General features: G+C 47.9%; 1 protein-coding gene across 2 annotated transcripts in view; it reads left to right on the forward strand.

The window, feature by feature from the left end:
- The first annotated feature begins 579 nt into the window (after positions 1 to 579).
- Positions 580 to 20422, forward strand: part of CORO2B (coronin 2B) — an 87039-nt gene continuing 67196 nt past the window's right edge. Inside the window, exon 1 of one of the 2 annotated variants that reach the window (XM_087704396.1) lies at positions 580 to 1693. In XM_087704396.1, coding sequence (XP_087560522.1) covers positions 1679 to 1693 — 15 coding nt within the window. In that variant the 5' untranslated portion in view covers positions 580 to 1678. Of the gene's footprint in view, positions 1694 to 6556; positions 7200 to 20422 lie in introns of those variants that run through there. The other variant, XM_087704398.1, reaches the window with a different exon arrangement.

Here is a 20422-nt window from a genome sequence, read left to right on the forward strand (position 1 = left end):
TCCTTCTAAAATTGTATTCTCAGCGCTCCTTTGTGACCAGAAACATCAGGGAATAGAGGTGGTCCTTGACTTACAACAGTTTGTTTAGTGACCATTTGAAATTACAACAGCCCTGAAAAGAGTGACTTATGACCGTTTTTCACACTTGCTGTGTCTCTGTATTCATGTGATAAAAATTCATACACTTGGCAGCTGACTCATATTTATGACGGTTGCCGTGTCCCTGGTCCCTGGTCACACAAGACTTTCTGACAAGCAAAGTCAGTGTGGAATCCGGATTCACTGTACAATCCTGTTACTAACAACAATTGCAACGATTCGTTTAACAACCGTGATGAGAAAAATGGGGCAAAACTCACTTAACAAATGTCTCACTTAGCAACATAAATGTTGGGCTCAGTTGTTGTAAATCGAGGACTAATCTGTACAGACCAACTTGGAAAGTCAGATGCTGGCACTTTCTGCAGAGGTTTCTGCCAGGGTTGACCCTCCAATTGTCCTTCTGTCTTGCCCTCCCCCGTCCCAGCCCTTCCTCAAGGGAGCCGGCTCCGTCCTCGGGAAGGCCTCCCTAGGAAGAGCCGCGGGGAGCGTCCGAGGGCGGCAAAAGGGCCTCCCCAGCAACAGCCGCTCCAGCCACTCGCAGGAAAGCCAGCGCGGAGGTTTTCTTGGCCGCTGACAGACTGAGGCTTCCTCCCCCGTAAGCTCCGCACACCGGATCGGCTCCTCGGGCGCCTCTGCCCCGCCAGGCCCAGGTGGGCGCTCTCGCTCCTCCGGGCCTCGCCTGGAGGAAAGGCTGGACGGGCGCCGCTTCCTTCATTGCGCCAGCCAGGGGGAGGCGGTTCAGCCAGGCGGCCCGGGGGGGAGAAGGACCCTCGGCTGCTCCGGCCCAAAGGCCGGGCAGGCTCTCAGTCTGCGAGCCCGATCCAGGGCGGCTCCTCGGGCCTTGGCACCTGCCTGGCTCCGCCGGCCCTGAAGAGCCGCAATTGGACTCAGCCCGCCGCTCCCTGAAGCTGCGGCGGGAAGGCCAGGCGGACCCCGCCTTCTGCCAGCGCTGGACCCGAAGCCCTCCCGGGGTCACTCGGCCTCTGGCAGCCCCCACGGGGAGCCCCCCCCCCAGCCTTCCCCGGATTCCGCCTCCTGGTACGCCGAGCCCCGCTGAGAGCGCCGCGCCCGGGACCTCCGCTCGGAAAGGAGGAAGGCTCCTCCCAGCCAGAGGATGCCGCCGCTCGGCAGCCCGACAACCCTGGGCGAGGAGGCGGCGGCTGCGGCACCACCACGTGCGGCCCTGGAGGCTGCCCGCCCGGACTCTCCTACTCGGCGCCGCCGGCCGGCGCAGAGACCCACCCAAGGCGGCGGCAGGAGGCGGCGCTGGTGGCTGCGGAGCGCTGGGCGCGGACGGCGCCGCCTTCCCCGCCCCGTTGGGCAGCAGCGGACCGGCGACGCTCCCGGGGCTTAGCGGCAGTGCGAGTCCCGCCGCCACCGAGGCTCCGCGCGGCTCCTGGGGCGCAGGAAGGCGGGTGCGATCGGGGCGGGGCGGGGGGACCCTTGGCTTCCTCAGCCTCTGACGCCGATTCCTCCGCAGGGAAGCGCCGGCCGCCGCTCGGAATCCGGAGGAAGGAGTCCGGCTTGCCCCGCCGGCCTTCGCCACGTCGCCCGCTTCAACGAGAGAACTTTCTGCATGACGGTCTCCAAGGTAAGAAGCCGCGGGAGGCCGGAGCGGCAGAGGCGGGGAGCTTGCCGGGCAGGAGCGGCCGCCTCCCCTTCTCCGCCCAGGTCCGTCCTCCGGTTTGTGGCCGGTGGTTTGTCATGGATGCTCCACTTTGCGAGGCGGCGGCTGCTTTCGCGACGCCCGCCGAGCCGCCCATCCTCTCCCCGGGCTCTGCGGGCGGCCTGCGCGGCTCTCCGCTCCGGCTGAGGGAGAAGCCCTTTGCCCCCTTGGGACCCAGATGCAGGCCGCCTGCTGCAGTTTTAACCCTCGGAGCGGCGGGCAGGAGAGTCCCGGCGGCTCCCGCTCTGCCTTGGAGGAGGCACCTGTCCGCTGCCTGCCGAACCTGCCGGGGATCCGCCTTCCCACAAGGAAGCCCCGCATGTCGCAGGGCCGCAGCCTCCCGCCCGCGCCTGCCCTGCTCTGGGCCGGGCACCTCCGGCAGCCCTTTCCCTCTACAGGTGGTTGAGAGGAGCGGAGCTTTGCTGGGAGGGGGCGGCAGGTAGGGGATCCCCCAGACTCCGCTACCTGGGCGCTGGCCGGGCCCTCCAAACTTCTGACCGAGGGCACAGCAGCCCTTTCCTCCAGCCAGAGCATCTGAGGTGGTGGCGGCTTCCCCTGCAACTCCCCTCCCAACTGCCTTTTGCTCTCCTGATAACAGGATTTATCCCGAAGCTGGAAGGGCCTTTGGTTGGCTGCCCTGGGAGATCCCTAAGCTAGAACCCCACATGCAGAGAAAGGCCCCATTTTTCTTGCCTGGGATCTTGTTCTTCAATTTGGGAGCAGCTCCATTTCTTTGCAGGCAGGGCTTACCTGCCCCCCTCCCTTCTTTCCCCCCTGGGGTGGCTTTCTCCTGTGTTTAGACAGGCTCTTGTTCTTGACATGGCCTTCTTCCCAACTTAAGCCCACTTGAAGTGGGGAGCCCTGGCCGAAGCTGGGACTTTGGCTTGAAAATACCTTCTCTGGCTCTGATGCTGTGCCTAACGTCTAAGAGGAGCCTCCATTGGCAGAGCTCTGCCTCCTCTTCAGAGAGGATGTCACTTAGGATGAGCGGAGGCTAGAAAGAAATAGTTTTGCATTGTGTGGCTGTAGAAATGTATTCCTATTTGATAACAGTCAGGATCACTCCTGCAATGTGGTGTAAAGCAACATTTGAAATCATGATTTTTTTTCCTGAGTTATAGTATATACTAGCATGTATAAATCAATATTTTGATAGGAGTTTGAAATAGTAATAATAATAATACTTACATCATGTAACAGTACCTTTAACACCCTCAAACAATATCTGGCTATTCCAGGTCCTAGGGAAGGACTCAATAGGTAGATAAAAATACCAAATCCAGTCCAGTCAATATGGTTGACTGCTCGATCAACTGTAATAATAATAATAATTTATTAAACTTGTGTGTCGGCTGACTATCAATGACCCTGGGCGTCTCACAGCAGTCAAACAAAGAAATTGCAATCAAATCAATAAAAGGTAAAAGATGGCAAGGACAGCGAAAGAAGGCTCTTGCTCTCCATCACCATGTTCATTTGCTTCAGCCTGTGGGAACCTGAAAATCCACCTATGTTAAATCAGGTTTGCATATTTGAATGTATGTATATGTATCCCCCCCACCCAGATCTATCGCATCCTTAAATGCGAGGATATGCAATGAAGGGAGCTTCAGATCGATATCTGATTGAAATCATTTGACTGCTAGGCTTAGTCAAGGGAATGCCTGCCAACCTGCTGGGCCCTGGATATAAGCCTGCAGGTGCAGAGAAAGTCTGGGGCTCTGAGACCCAGGAACTCGGGCTGTGCTTCATTCCTGCAGGTGAGGCTGGGGATGGTCATTGGGTAAATGCAATTGGAATTGTCATTGGGTAAATGCAATTGGAATTGTGCTTTCTTTAGTCTAATCCCCAGCAAAGGCTGTTGGAATTCCTGAATTGAAGGCCTCCAGATGTTGCCGCTGCACAGGCCAGACTAAGGCTGGGGTCCTGTGGTCTGAGACTGTTGCTTGCAGCCAGATGAAGCAGGTGGGCAAATGGGCTGCCAGCAGAGTAGACAGTGGACGGAGTAGATGGATCTTTCAGGGCTTCTCCGGCTTCCTTCCTGGGGTGAGGAGAAGGGAGAGGCTGTTGGCTTCCCGCCCAGGTTTTCCTCCTTTGCCTCCGTCCTGGTGGTGCCCTTGGTAGCTAAGGGCAGCTTCTTGGATGGAAAAGGACTGGATCTCTTCTAAAAGGCAATTGAGCACTAATCTGGTTTATGTGATCTTTTGGAGAATGCTGTAGGAGGTTAATGAAAATTATTCACTTCCTGTGTTAGTTTTGATTATTGTGACTGGCCTGTGAGTGGGTACGTTTCCTGGGAAGTCATTCGAAAGATAATGGATAAAAAGTGAATGCTCCTTTATGTTAAACTGGACTCCTGGTGACTTCATGAAAATGGCCAGGTGGTTCCTTGGCAGGGACGTGAAAGGACCTTTCCATTGATGTCTTTGGGGAGATTTTTTTCCAACTTTCAGGCTGCAGCCCTACAATCTCTTGCTCGGTACCCCTTCGACACTTAAGTCAGGGGGTGTGGCTTCCAGGTGTTTCCTGGGCCCTGCAAAGGCATGCACAAGGCACATCTCTACAATGGGCTTTTTTAGTAATATGTATCTCTGGATTGAGGAGGTCAGCTTAAAAACATATCCATGAAATTTTGAGCATTTGGGAAAGAAACTAAATAGAATTTGTAATAATGTTGGGGGAGGGAGTAGGGCAGGGCAGGAAAGGCTGTTTGCCATGCTTAAGCTGTAATGTTTGCACAATTTTGGCTTGCCTGTTAGGTAAATTGTGTCATGGTGGCTTATGGATGGTCACCTACAGTGTAGTGTATTCCACAAACTTAGCCAGTTGTAGTTTGATAAATTGATCATAGTTAGCCTGTGACATGGCAGATAAAAGTTGTTTCTGACAGTTCTTCTCTTTAACCGAGGGACTATGGGGCTGATGTTACGGCTTTTACCACATGGAACAAGGATTTGAAATATGACCCATGTCTACTTATGGGCCATGAACCCATAGTTGTCGAAAATAATCTAGCAAGTATTTTAACCTGAAGATCTTTCTATTGATAAAGCTTATTAGAATATAAATATGTTTATTTAAAAGGTTTATATGGCTGCTCATGTTAAGCAACTCTGTGAGACTTACAACAATTGTGAAACCAATAAATAACAATGATAAAAACAATAAAGTTAAAAACCAAGCCATTTGATGCTTGAGTTTAGCCAGTTCCAGCCTGGTGACAAAATCAGGCCAGAAATCAGGGGAGCCTGAGTTCCAGTCCCATCCTAGGCAGGCGAGCCATCTGGTTGAGTTTGGGCCAGTCTCTCTCCCCCTCTCTCTCTCAGCCCAGTCCACTCCACAGGGTTGTTGTTGTTGTTGTTGTTGTGAAAATAGGAGGATGAAAAAGGTGTGTTGAATATGTTTGTCACTTTGAGCTATTTATAGAAATAATAAAGGTGAGGTACAAATAAATAAATTAAATAAATGAAGAGTCTTGCCTTGGACATTAAGCCAGTCATTCTGTCTCCATTCTTGGAAGGAGGCAATGCAAACCATGTCTGAAAAACCTTGCCAAGAAAACTGCAGGGACTGGTCCAGGCAGTTGCCAGGATTCAAAAAGTTGAAGTCACTCAAAAAATTACAGATAATTACAATTAAAAATGGTTAGCAAGGGGACACAGCAGCTGTTTATCTATTGGATTGAGGTGTAGATCCCACACTGGGGAGTCAATCAGAATGCAGGCATGTGACTACGAAGGAGATTGATTGAGTAAATCTTGTCCTATTTTTCAAGTATGTTGGATGGAGAAAAGTGGTGTCTCTCATTTTTGAACCATGGATTTTAGGCAGGTTGCATGTCCAGGAAAACTTCCACGCATCAGGAACTGTAGAAAAAGCCCTAAGGTCATCAGACTAAACCAGAGGTCCAAAGTCATTGTTCCTAGTCCTCATGTCTTCCTCCTCCCCATTCTCAAAACCTGGGAACACTTCAGGTTTCAGCACTAAATGTAAAGGTGCATGGGTAATCTTCAAAGGAACAGAAGTTAATAGAAAGCAAGTACCGGTATTTGGTGGGTTTCAGTTGATTTGCAGTGAACTTTTCACAGTTATCTGTAAATCTGTAATCTCTGGCTGGGATGGAGAAAGGAGCCGTGGCTCTCTTCTTCCTCTCAACTTCCCTTGGGATCTTCTTTTCTGTGGTGGGAAGACAGAAGCCCAGCAGGCACCACTGTTCGGTGCCTCTTAGGAACTTTCCGTGCGGCGTCTGCTGTTCCCAAAGAGAAGCATTTGGTGGCACAAGGAGCTCTGGTTGGGAAAGGGCTCCAGTTGGCATGGCAACCCAAGAATGGAGGGGGAGGCTGAAGGCAGCTTGCAGGCAGGGGGCTGCAGGCTACTAATTACCAAACACACATCCCAAATTGGGGGTTCAATTGTCCCATGATGGTCTAATGGCCAATTAGCACTTTGTTATTTCATGAACGCAGCATTGAGACTGAAGATGGGAGACTAAAATTGGTTATTTGTGGTTCCGTGTGTGGTGGAAATCCAGCTCCTTGATATTTTGCACGAATCAGGTCATTATATTAATCCATATTAAATTGGGCATAGCATGTCTTGTGTGTAGAAGCATTTAATTTTATTGAGCTGCTGACAATATATTATGTGAACCCAGTCTTGCAAAATGAAAGCTTTGCCTAGGCCTGTGATGGCAAACCTCTGGCATACATGCCACGGGTGGCACACAGAGCCATATTTGGTGGCACACCAGCCATCACAGACGCGCGCCAGCCAGCTGATTTTTCACCCTTCTCCCCAGACTTCGGGAAAGCCTGCAGAGGCTGGGAAGGACGAAAAACGGCCCCAAGGGGCCAACCAGAAGTTCTTTCCTGAGACTGCGTTGCTTTCATTGTGCCTTGAACTCAAGCTGCCTTCGCTGGTCCTGGAGCCTGCTGGAATCATGTGGTTTTCCTTGTATCCTGAATCTGTGGGAACTGTTTGCCTTGGCTGAATCTTGAACCCTGAGCATCATGGGACTGTCATCCCGCTGCCACCGTTCCCATGCCTTAAGGACAGAAGAGACTATGGCCAGATTTTCCGCCATTGTCTTTGCTACTTCCAGGTCAATTGGAGCAGACTTTAAAGGATTGCTGACAAGGAGTTGGGACCTGGGGAATAACTATGGAATTGGCTGTGAAATAAACATGCGTAGTCCATTTGTGCTGGGGTCATTAAAGCAAAGGATGGCCATAAAGTGAAGGCAACAGTCCTTAAGATAACCCATTCGGCTGTTGTTTGCCATAATCCAGTTAGTGGCAAAAGGCTGTAAATCGTGGTCATGTGACCTTGGGATCTGCAAATAGATATAAATGTGGGTTTGTTGCCAAATGTCCAAAATATGGTCACATGATGGGATGGGAGGATCCGGACGTTGGAACTTTGCACCTGGGTGGTAAGTAGCTTTTTTGTGGTCTGTCATAACTTCAAACGGTCACCAAGCAATGGGTCAGAAGTTGAGGACGACCCATAATAATCTTGTTACCATATATAAAAACATTCTTCCATAAATATTTTCTATAGAGCTATAAAATAGCCTCAATAATATGGCTTATGGAGGATAATTATTATTGTTGTTGTTGCTGCTGTTATTATTATTATTTAATACCGAGGGTGCTGGCAGCAACCTGTATCAACTATCAGCGCCAGTCAATGATATTTGTGATTCATTTTTAAATGTTCAGTTGACCAAGTTTCATGTTTAAAGAAGAGATAATATAAATAAGATAATAATAATAATAATAATAATAATAATAATAATAATAATAATAATAATGAGGAGGAGGAGGATGCCATAAGAATCACATTAATTCCTTGCACTCTGTGTGCATTTGAACCTAGAATTTACTGGGGTTTTTGCAACTTCGCCAGGGAGAGTATAGTGGCTTTTAGATTATAGCCTAATCTTCAGTAACTGCCTCTCCCTTCTTTATAATCTATAAAACATCTGATTTTGTGTTCTGAACAGGAAGAACAGATTTTTTGGAACACAGGTACTTTATTTTGATTTTGGAACAAAGAATGTCTATTTTTAGATTGAAACATTTTGAATTCCAAAACTTCTGCATGTCCCTATAAAACTCCTGCCTCTGCTGCCTAGCCATATTCTTGGAGGGGGCGGGTGGGCGAGAAGTTCAGGCTAAATATAAACACACCACAGAGAAGTCCCATCTGCACCACCACATTAAATCATTCAAGATACCAAAAGCAAAGCAATCCCCCTCCCCGCAAAAGCTAGGTAAATGCTTACATGCGTCACACACAGGTTGTCCAAAGCAGAAAACCTCAAAGCCCCCCAAAATTAAATTCTGGAGAAAAAGCTTTTCATTATAGCTGTTCCCCCAAAGCCCAGACAAAATTTGACATCCTCCTGCCCAAAGAAAGAAGCAAAAGAACAATCCGATGTTTACTGCAGAGAAAGAATTCCCAATTCAATTTTAGTCTTAGTTATAGTTTATAGTTATAGTTTATTGGTCTTGTATGCCGCCCACTCCCGAAGGACTCCGGGCGGCTTACAATAAAAAGGGGAAGGGGATAAATAGACAAAACAACAATATAAAATACACAACATTCATAGTTACCGTGGGGCTGGATACTTCAACAGCCCCCCGGCCTGCTGGAGCAGCCAGGACTTGGTGGTTTTGCGGAAGGCCGGGAGGGTAGTAAGGGTCCGGATCTCCACGGGGAGCTCGTTCCAGAGGGCTGGAGCTGCAACAGAGAAGGTTCTCCCCCGGGGAGTCGCCAGCCAACATTGGCTGGCAGATGGGATCCGGAGAAGGCCTAGTCTGTGCGATCTGATCGGTCTTTGGGAGGTAATTGGCAGGAAGCGGTCTCTCAGGTACCCAGGTCCGATGCGATGTAAGGCTTTATAAGTAACGACTAGCACCTTGAAGCGAGTCCGGAGACTAACGGGTAGCCAGTGCAGCTCGCGGAGGATAGGTGTAATGTGGGTGTACCTGGGTGCACCCACAATCGCTCGCGTGGCTGCGTTCTGGACTAGCTGAAGTCTTTGAACACTCTTCAAGGGCAGCCCCATGTGGAGCGCGTTACAGTAATCCAGTCTTGAGGTCACGAGGGCGTGAGTGACTATCTGAAGGGCCTCCCGATCCAGGTAGGGTCGCAATTGGTGCACCAGGCCAATCTGGGCAAAGGTCCCCCTGGTCACAACCGACAAATTGTGTTCTAAAGTCAGCTGTGGATCCAGGAGGACTCCCAAATTGTGAACCCTCTCTGAGGGACGTATAATTTCACCCCCCCCAGCCTGAGAGATGGAATAATTGGCCAATCTTTGGGAGGGAACATCAATAGCCACTCGGTCTTGTCGAGATTGAGTGCAAGCTTGTTCATACCCATCCAGACCCTGACAGCCTCCAGGCACTTGCACATCACTTCTACCGCTTCACTGAGTTGGCACAGGGTGGACAGATACAACTGCGTATCATCCGCGTATTGGTGGTATTTAATCCCGTGCCGGCATATGATCTCACCCAGCGGATTCATGTAGATGTTAAATAGGAGGGGGGACAGGACCGAACCCTGCGGCACCCCATAATTGAGGGATCTTGGGGTCGACCTCTGCCCTCCAACCAACGCCAACTGCGACCTGTCTGAGAGGTAGGAGGAGAACCACCGAAGGACGGTACCTCCCACTCCCACCTCCCGCAACCGTCGCAGAAGGATACCATGGTCGATGGTATCGAAGGCCGCTGAGAGGTCAAGGACCACAAGGATGACCCCTATCCCTGGCTTGCCAGAGATCATCGATCAGTGCGACCAAAGCAGTTTCCATGCTGTAACCAGGCCTGAAACCCGACTGAAAGGAATCCAGATAATCGGTTTCATCCAAGGACCGTCGGAGTTGAAAGGCCACCACTTTCTCAACAATCTTCCCTACAAAGGGCAGGTTGGAGACTGGACGATAGTTGCTCAAAATGGCTGGGTCCAGAGAAGGTTTCTTCAGGAGGGGTCTCACCACTGCATCCTTTAGGAGGAGCGGGAAAATTCTCTGCCAGAGAGAGGTGTTAACTATCATCTGGATCCAGCCACGTGTCACCTTCCTGCTGGTCGAGACCAGCCACGAGGGGCACGGGTCCAGTATACAAGTGGAGGCACTCACTGTTCCAATGGCCTTGTCCACTTCCTCAGGAGAGACAAGTTGAAACTCGATCCATGAAATACGCTCAAGACCTTCCCCCGGTACCTCGGCTGGTACCGTGCAATTGGAGTCCAGCTCTGTCCGAATCCGAGCGACTTTATCCGTTAAATACTGAACAAATTCCTCAGCTCTACCTTGTAAAGGGTCATCCGCATCCCTCCCTTTCAAGAGGGAGCGGGTTATTCTAAACAAGGCGGCTGGGCGCGATTCAGCGGATGCAATAAGGGCAGCAAAATGCGCATGTTTTGCCGCCCGTATTGCCACGAGATCGGCTCTGATAAAGGCTCTCATCAGTGCTTGGTCTGACTCAGATTTACTGGCTCTCCAACGGCGCTCTAGGCGTCTCTTTTGGTGCTTCATCTCCCGGAGTTCCTCGGTGAACCAAGGGGCCCTCCTGGATCCGCTGCCTCGGAGAGGTCGCAAAGGCGCAATCCGGTTTAGAGCCCCCACCGCCGCTGTATTCCAGGCAGCGACTAAGGACTCCACCAGATTGTGGACGAGAGTGTCAGGTATTTCTCCAAGCACCATCTGAAATCCCATAGGGTCCATCAGGCACCTGGGGCGGAACCACCTAATCGGTTCCTCCTCCCTACAGTGGGGGATTGGTTTCCAAAAGTCAAGCCTCAGTAGGAAGTGATCAGGCCATGACAAGGGCAAGATCTTAATGCCCTTCAACTCTAGATCACGTCTCCACTGCTCCGAGAGGAATACGAGGTCAAGTGTGTGACCCTCTGAATGAGTCGAACCCCGAATTACTTGGGTCAAGTCCATGGCTGTCATGGAAGCCATGAACTCCTGCGCCCCGTCAGAGCATTCACCGAGTGTAGGCAGGTTGCAATCCCCAGCACCATAAGCCTGGGGAACTCTACTGCCAGCTCGGCTACTGACTCGAGGAGCAAGGGGAGGGTTGTTGCAACGCTGTTGGGAGGTAGGTACGTTAGCAACAAACCCACTTGACCTCCAAAGTCCAACTTCATCAACAGGGACTCACACCCGACAAGCTCTGGAGCAGGGATCCTACGAGGGACTAATGACCTTCGGACGATGACAGCCACTCCCCCACCCCATTCCTGGGGTCGCGGCTGATGAAGCACCTGAAATCCTTCTGGGCACATTTCAGTGAGGGGGACTCCTCCCTCCGGGCCCAGCCAGGTTTCAGTAATACATGCCAGGTCTGCCCCCTCGTCTAAAATTAGGTCCCGGACGAGGGGAGCTTTGTGAACCACAGACCTGGCATTTAGTAACAACAGCCTGAGACCAGGGCCCTGACAACTCTCGCCATCTGGCTCTGGAGTGGAACTAGCAGGGCCGGAAGGAGGGATCTCTGTGACATAGCGAACCCTCCTTCCCCGGTAATGGCTAGCCCTGAAGTTCCCGTCGTACCTGCCTCTCCCCTTAATCATGATGGCCTTACAGCCAGAGAAGCATCAAATATAAGTGCAGGATATATTTATTATAGACATATACAGCTAAAATCTATACATATAAATAAAAAGCCTAACACACAGTAAAATAATAGTGGAATTAATACTGGTCATCATCACCAAGACTAGTCCCGTACTATTCTTTGCTCAAGGAAGAAATACCTTGATTGTTGCCCATCAGACAGAAGAAATGGCGAATAATATCAGTCTTTCGATATCTCAGGGGCTGCCACAAAGAAGGGGGTGGGGGTCAAGCTATTCTCCAAAGCACCAGAAGGCAGGACAAGAAGCAATGGATGGAAATTAATCAAGGAGGGAAGCAACCTGGAACTAAAGAGAAATTTCCTGTCAGTGAGAACAGTGGATTAGTGGAATGTCTTCAGAAGTTGTAAATGCTCCATCACTGAAAGTTTTTGAGAAGAGATTGGACAACCATTTGTCTGAAGTGATGTAGGGTTTCCTGCCTGAGCAGGGGGTTGGACTGGAAGACCTCCAAGGTCCCTTCCAACTCTGTTATTCTAGTCTATTCTAAATAGGTTGCCTGCTCTCTGCCATTTCTTCGGAATCTCAGTGTGTAGAGGATGCCCGCTGAGATTCTCTGTTAAGGGAGCAACAGAGTGAAGACCCACCATCCTCCAGGACATGGTGGTCCCAAAGGGGCTTTTCCAAAAGACAGCTGGACTTTTGGGGGGGTTTGCTTAAAGGTGTTTCACTTCCCATCCAAGAAGCTTCTTCAGTTCGGGAAGAAAGAAGTCTTCAAGCAAAAAACAAAGTTCAGTTTCCTTTGGGGGGAAAAGCCCCTTGGGGACAAGAGGGCAGCATGTAGCTTAGGGACTCCACACCACTGACTGTGCATGGGCCAATGTGCTGGTGTAGAGGGATGCTTTATAACCTACTCACAGGATGCCAGGTCTATGTGTCCAATAGCAATATAGCAATAGCAGTAGACTTATATACCGCTTCATAGGCCTTTCAGGCCTCTCTAAGCGGTTTACAAAGAGTCAGCATATTGCCCCCAACAATCTGGGTCCTCATTTTACCCACCTCGGAAGGATGGAAGGCTGAGTCAACCCTGAGCCGGTGAGATTTGAACCGCTGACCTGCTGATCTAGCAGTAGCCTGCAGTGCTGCATTTAACCACTGCGCCACCTTGGCTCTAACCCAGCCGAGGGACAGTTCAGTAGAACTCCAGAGCTGGGTTGGAGGAAAAGTGGAACGATGGCACCGTGCCCATTTGGGGAAAAAAAATAGCTGGACTCTGTAGGGTTAGAACACTGTTCTGTTAGCCTCCCATTAATTGGCTACTTGTGCTGTGCAAAGGGTAACACTTTCTCCTTTTTCGATAATTTATTACAAGCGATTCTTATAGGCAAAAAGGAGTCCGTGTCCTCAGAGTCTTCCTCCTTTCTGCCTGGGAAACCAAATTTCTAGGTCCTCTACATTATCACAAAACTGGGATTGCACGAGCTGCTGACATTGGAGGGCGATGAGCAGAAGACAAGAGAGCCTCAATGGCTGATTTGAGACAGGAGGCTGAAATGAAGACCACACACAGCCCAAAGCACCCACTCTGCTAGAGGGAGGAAGGGTTGAAGTCTGAAAAGTCGGAAGACAAAACCTCTCTGGTCCTGGTGACTGGGTCCTGCAACATTATCCTGGGACACGCATATTCACCTCCACTGGCCAAAATACCCCTTTGTGGTAGTTTTTTCCTGGTGGTCACTGCTCCAGAAAACCCAGTGCAATTTACATGGAGATATATTGAGCTGCAGAAAGGGCCCCTGCAGGACAGGAGGGTTAAAAGTGCCACCTAGGCACTTTTTGACTGTGGAAGGCCTCTGGAGACAGTATAGGACACAAACAAATAATTTTGTATTTCCCTTTTAATTTTTAAAGCTTCGGCCAGTTTCTTTTGTATATCCAGAACTGTAAAGTTCCCTTTTCCAAATCATTCTCTTGGCTTCTCATTTCTAGTTCCACTTTTGGTACTTTCTCTGTCTTATCAGGGGATTTCTTCTACATCTATCATTCCTTCAGTAACATCTTTTGGGCATAACCCATTCATAGAAGCAGAAGCCATTACAGTGGCAATATTATAGTTACTAATTTTTGACTCTATTCTTCAAGAAACTCCTTCAATACGTGCAGTATTAACTTGACATCAAGAACAGGCTTGAATGTTTTTCTTCTGCTTAGAATCCCAAAGATGTTTTTTTCAGGAGGCAACTGGACTTTCTTGTTTTCTCTTTGAAGACGTTTTGCTTCTCATCCAAGAAGCTTCTTCAGCTCTTAGAGGATAGTGGGGAATGAAAGGATTAATATTCCTCGCAGACAGCTGGTTGTTTGCATCCTTTTAGAGAGACGTTGAAGCACTTGGAGGTCTGCTTAGCATATTTAGTTCCCTTTAGTGTCCAGTTTTAAAAATAATAATTTATCTTTGTTTTGACTTGGAATAACCAGGATAGCCAAAATAAGTCTGTTTCCTATAAGAAGATGTTTATTTTTTTATGGTTAATTCCAAAATCTTACAGTCACATTTAATATTCCAAATTTATCTGGACCCTTAATCCGTTTAGAACTTTCTTAGTTCAAAATCTTATTTAATGTTTTGCTGTTTATTTTACATTTGTTAAGTTGTTAAGCCTCTTAATTATTTTTTCCTTTGTCCAAAATTGAAGATAAACTTATCCAATGAAGATTTTTCATATTTGTCATTCCAAAGATCACGAATAGCTTTAAGATAGTTAATGGGCAATTTTGAAAATGATTAGAAAGTGAGGCTTGCTAATTTTTCATCCGACAGTGAGCAGGTGCAGAGATCTAGCAAGAGGTATTTGAAGACAGTGATTGTCTCCACCCATGGCTTCTCTTCTCCAGGATAAACGTACGCCATGCTTCTGGTTGTTCCTGAGTTCAACTCTGGGCATGCGCCAGTTTGGCACTCTCCCGTACTTCATAAGCCATGCAATGTTTTTGTGGTTGTGTCCTGCTGTTTCATTTTTTTACATGTCCGTCAATAGAAAGGATTTTTTTAAAAAAGATTTTTTTTCGAAGAGAGTTTTGGGATTCTTTCCTTTAATGGGAAATGGGTGGGCCAGGCAGGTATCAGGCTTCCCTTGATGGGACTATCTGGCCAGTGGATTCTGCTTTGGTCCCTCTTGGTGGGGAATCTCCACTTGCCACCATCCACCACTTCCTGCTCTTCAAAGCAGAGGCAGGGACCCTTCCCTTCGGAGGGTCTGTGGGGTCTTCTGTTCATCTAGAGGTCCTGGCTGTGACTGAAGCTCTGCGTCTCAAAGGTGGTGCTTCTTCAAAAAGCAACTGGACTCTTTTTTTCCTTGAGGAGGAGGAGGAAGAAGAAGTTTTGCTTCTCATCCAAGAAGATTCTTCAGTTGTAAAGCTTCTTGGATGAGAAGCAAAACTTCTTCCTCCTCCTCCTCAAGGAAAAAAAAACCCAGCCCAGTTGCCTTTTGAAGAAAAAAGCATCTTTGAGACAACTGTGACCTGGATGACCTCCATATACCTCTAAGCATGAGAGTTCTCCTTGGTGGCCTTGGGTTCCATCCCCTTTGCTGGGCTTTTTTCTCCCTTTTGGGATGACTGTTGCTGCTGTTGCCTCTCCACGTGGATTCTCTGTGTGCAGTTCAGGAATCTCACGTCTTCCCTAATGGATGAATGAGTAGGTACGATAGTGTAGCCTCTGACTCCTTTAGATACTCTTCCAAGTTGGCGATCAACAAAAGCAGCACAAAATATAATGCCTCTCCCTTGACCTTCTCTGCCAAAGTCTTCTTTGCTTTGGAATTATTCTTCCACTATTTATGGAAGGGTTGCCAGAATTGTAGCGCAAGGGCCACATGCCCCCAGTCACACCCCTTGTGTTGTCCTGGCAGCCAAGTGAACAGGGTCACATTTTGGGTGTATGACCTCAAAGCCTCCCACCACCCACACTCTGGATCCTGACCATGGACCCAAACTTGGAAAGTCGCCTTGAGGTGCTTCACAAAGCCTAGGATCGAGCTGGAACAGGTCGAAGGCTCTGGGCCTCCACTTTACCTGTGACCTGAGTTCTCTTCAGCAAACCTGAGCCTGACACACTGAAGGAAGCCCATCATTTCTGGGCAAATGACAGGTCATATTTGATTCTCTCTTCATTTGAAAACAAGATCTCTTCCATAGTTCAGTGGAGGAGGCTCGGTGCTAACACCAGGAGTTCCCTGTGTCTTGCCAAGTTTGCTCTTGTGTGACGGCTCAGAGCACCCTAAGCTGCCTCTTGATCTAGCTCAAAACAGAAAGTTCAGTCAATACAGATTTGGAGTTTCTGTAGAGCAGCTTTACAGGCCCGCTGGACGTCTTAAGGATAGTTTTATTGACTGCAGGAAAGTGTGTGTGTGTGTGTGTGTGTGTTCTAGTGGAAGAGCTCTCTGAGTATGGTTGAAGTATGGAGTTCTTGATGCTCCCTGAGCTTGTTGTTTGCAGACATCTCATGATCCAACTAGGTAACATCATCCAAACAAGTTAGTATGGGGTTGGTTGGCTGCTTATATATAGTTTAGCCTACCAGTTTTGGTTGGGGAGATATTGAAGTAGAGCTCAGACTACAAATCTAAGCACTTCAGTGTCAGCCTCATTAGCAAAATAGCTTCTGAAAGTTTCCTTTCTAAGCTTTCATTTCACGGCTTGGTTTTTATACTGTGGTTCTTGACATGTTCATCCAGAGTTGAAAACCTCTGTCAAATCAGACTTTATGGTGACTTTGGCTTTTGCAGTTCCGAAGAGTGTATTTGTCTTGAAGCGCCTCACACTGAAGTAGGGCTCCCTCTGGAAGTCTGGGTCCCTGTGTCTTGCCTTCCTCCCCTAATGCCAGTGGGCCTCAGTCACATTTGCCTGGCAGTTTTAGGCATTGTGCCATTAAGGCAGGGGTGTCCAAACTTGGGAACGTTAAGACTTGTGGACTTCAACTCCCAGAATTACCCAGGTTGGACACCCCTGCATTAAGGTGAGTCCAGGTTGAGAGCAAGAGGGAAGATCTCTTTTATCACAAAAATACGGCAAGTGGAGGCGATGCAGTGATCTTCCGACTGATCTTGCATAGGTGCGTCCCCCATCTGGCCCCCTGAATCTTAGCCCTTCTTTTCATCTGAGTTATTGGCCTTGAGTTTCTGAACCTGGTACAGTTTTTCACTCCTTGGCCCTTGTTCAGCCTGACTGACTCATTGTAAATTGGCACATAATAGGCCCAGTGTCTTCTAAATGCATCTCTGCCCTTGGAAGGGACATGGAATGTTCCCCTTCAGCCCGAGGAGCCTTTGGGCAAACAGGATGTGGCTGGACAAAGCATTCTGGGCTTTCCCAGAAAACAGTATTTTTTCTTCTGCTGAGGTTTTCTTACGAGCTGCTTTGTGCAGAAACAAGAGAAAAAAGAATTCCGGCATTACTTGGGGGCAAGTCATTTTTTTAACATATGTTAATTGTCACATAGTATGAATAGGAAATAAGATTTTGCTCACTGGACATGGTTTCCTCTTTGTCAAGCATGTTCCATGTGGAAAATTCTGCAAAATCTATTGTTATGTGTAGTAAGAGCATCTTCCTCTATTTATGGGGCTGGCCTCTGCCCATGGCAGGAGACCCTGTGCCATTCTGGACACATGGCAGTCCAGTCTCTTCTTGAAAACCTCCAGTGATGAAGCACCCACAACTTTTGGGGGCCAGCTCTTCCAGGGGTGAATTATTCTCACTGTCATGAAATTAGTTCTAGGTTGGATCTCTTCTCCGTGATCTTCCTACCTGTTACTTCTGGTCCTGCCTTCAGTTGCTTTGGAGGATAAGTTGACCACCTCTTCCCTGTGACAGCCCCTCAGGTACTGGAAGACAGCTATCATATCAGCCTGACGCTTATCAGTTTTTATACTTGTTCTTTTTTTTCCTCTCAGCTTGTCAGATATTTCTTTGTGCAATCATGCTGACTTCATCTGGGGTCTCTTGTTTTTCTTTCTCTGTAGTATTGTCTTAAACTGGGTTTTTATAATCTCATTTTTCAGAGTTTCTCAAGCACGTTGAGTTGTGTTTCTCTTTAGGATTTCCATCCATGGAATTCGTCAGCTCTCATAACTGATGTTTCTTCCTCCTTTTTTATAACCATACTTATCTTTTCCTATTCAGCACAGAGGTTTAAATTAAATAATGGGAGACGTGCCTTATTGTGTTTCTTTGCCAACCTGGAGTCTGTCTACCTGCCGTGTTTTATGTGTACTGTGACTTCCTAACCTGTATATAAGTTTCTTAAGAGGACAATGAGATGTTTTGGGACTCTCGTTTCATTTTACCTGCCCAACCCCCACCCCGAATTGCTGCACTCCCTCATTATGGTGGTGGAGGAGGGGATGTTCCTTGGAGGGCTGAGCAAAGAACATCAGGGGTGTATGCCAAGCGTACCGGATATATTCCCAGCAGTTACCCAACTGCCCAGCCAAAGCAAGCAGGCACCTATCTTGGGTTGAAATAATACAGGAAGATGCCAGGAACAGATGCCAGTAATGATTGAGCCCAAAGTTTCTGTTGCTAAGTGATACAGTTGTTAAGTGAGTTTTGCCCCATTTTATGACCTGTCTTGCCATAGCTGTTAAGTGAATCACTGCAGTTGTTAAGTTAGTAATGTACTTGTTAAGTGAACCTGGCTTCCCTTTGACTTTGCTTATCAGAAGGTCGCAAAAGGAGATCAGGTGACCCCGGGACACTGCGACCGTCATAAATATGAATCAGTTGCCAAGCATCTGAATTGTTGTCACGTGACCAGGGGAGGCTGCAACAGTTGTGTGAAAAATGGTCAGAAGTCACATTTTTCAGTGCATTTGTAACTTTGGATGGTCATCAAATGGACTGGAGTAAACCAAGGACGACCTGTAACAATCGTGATACGTGAAGAATTGCCGTAAAACCTGACTGAGCTACATTCAGCAAATACTGAATTAACGATTCCGTGGCTCTTCTTTCCTTCTTTCCTTTTCCAGCACTGCTTGGTTTCTATGTGCAGGGATGCTGACCCCATCCATGCCTACTTGGGGGGGGGGGTTGCTCTGTGCGTACCGTCCAAGCTTATGGGTTGTTCCCTCATTTTCTTAGAGCATTTGTCGCATTGTTCCCCCTTTTCAAAGGAGTTTTCCAGCTGTGAGGTTGAACATTAACCCCTCCCTGTCTTTCCTGCTGCCGCAGCAGTGCTTCTCTTGACCAACTCCCTGGGAGCCATCACAGCTTGCCAAACCATTTCTTTTAAAAAAAGAAAGGGACGGGCGGCATGGAGGTGGGGAGGGGGCAGTTTCCAAAGGCAAAGAGCTTTTTCTCCCTTCTGCCAGCCTGGTGCTCAGCTGCTAAATGAATCAACACAGGACTTGCTTGTGATTTGGTGGGGCCCAGCAGCTCCCTGCCAGCCGCAGGACAGGATGATAAAGTCCAGGAGGAAACTGCAGCAGATAAACTCCGTTCAGGCTCCTCAATTAAGCAACTTTATATTCCTATCAGTGAAAAACTGAAAGCAGACAGAAATGTCACCTTATTAATTTGGGAATAAACACGGAGGAACAATGTAAACCCAGAGAGAATAGAGGGGAATCCATTGCCTTGTTTTTCTGTGAAAGGAAAGGTTTTTTTAGGACAGCAGCTTCAAGTGCAAAGAAGTGGTTTTGTGGGTCCCATCGCTGGATTTGGGTCCAGTCCCCTGACTTGTCTTCTTCACTCGTCCACGTGCCCTTCGCTAAAGGGGGCCGCGTGACCCTGGGACACTGCAACCGTCATAAATAGGAGTCAGTTGCCAAGCGTGTTAACTTTGATCAGGTGACCCTGGGGATATGACAACAGTCATAAGTGTGAAAAAACGTCATAAGTAGCCGTTTAAGTGCCGTTGTAACTTCAAACAGTCACTAAACAAACTGTTGAAAGTCAAGGAGTATCTCTACTCCAACCTCTCTAAACATCAGTGGGAAAATTGTTGCTTTTCAAAGTTCTTATCATGGTGGAGAATATTTGTACCTATCTTCCCTAAGAAGATAATGCAGTATTAAGTATTTTGTATGAGAACCGTGGTGGTGCAGTGGTTAGAATGCAGTACTGCAGGCTACTTCTGCTGACTGCTGGCTGCCAGCATTTCGGTAGTTCAATTCTCATTGGCTCAAGGTTGACTCAGCCTTCCGTCCTTCCAAGGTTGGTAAAATGAGGACCCAGATTGTTGTGGGCAATAGGCTGGTTCTGTAAAACTGCTTAGAGAGGGCTGTAAAGCACTGTGGAGCACTAAGAGCTATTGCTATTGCTATTTTAAATAAGGGAATAGTTTACACTCTGAATTAAATTGACTCGCCTTGCAAAATAAAAGATAATATTTTTTCAAATTGAGATGCTTTTGCATCTCATTAAAATACATGTATTGGTGTTAATTCCGGCCAACTGCAGCAAAGGTCAAAAGCATCTGTAAATCTCAGGTCATGAGGTATCATAACTACTCTTAAGAGAGGATGGGAGAATAACAGAAATGTTCCCTTGGGAGGAGAGATGGAGGGACAAAAAAGAGAAGGGAGGCTTTTTACTCTTCTACTGCCCTTAGCAATACAAAAAAGAATTTGTGGAAGACTTAATAGGGATTTGACTGAACATTGATACCAAAATATCTTGTTCAGCCCTTAGAAAATGAATTTATTCATCTATTTTATACGCTGCCAGACAAATTTTGTACAACCGCCTAGAACCAAAATAGAAGCAAACCATGAAGCAATATTATTGCAAATAATTCCAAAGTCACTAGAAGATTTGAAGATTGAAAAGTCTAGGGAAAAACAGCACCAGAGCCTCTTGTCTGCTTTTCCAGAAATGGATTTCCCTGACAATAACTCTTTTCCATAAAGGAACTCCAATTCATTGCAGTTCCAATATGTTTGGAGGTTGAAAAGGTTTAGGAAAAGGTCAGGCTCCAATTATCCCTCTGCTTGGCCCTGGTCCAAGGGCTTTGAGTGTCAAGGCAACGACAGAGGATGCCTAGTCAAAATTAGT

This window comes from Thamnophis sirtalis, unplaced genomic scaffold (assembly GCF_051295495.1).
Source record: "Thamnophis sirtalis isolate CommonGarterSnake01/CBP01778 unplaced genomic scaffold, rThaSir2_p1.2 scaffold_2, whole genome shotgun sequence".
NCBI lineage: Eukaryota > Metazoa > Chordata > Lepidosauria > Squamata > Natricidae > Thamnophis > Thamnophis sirtalis.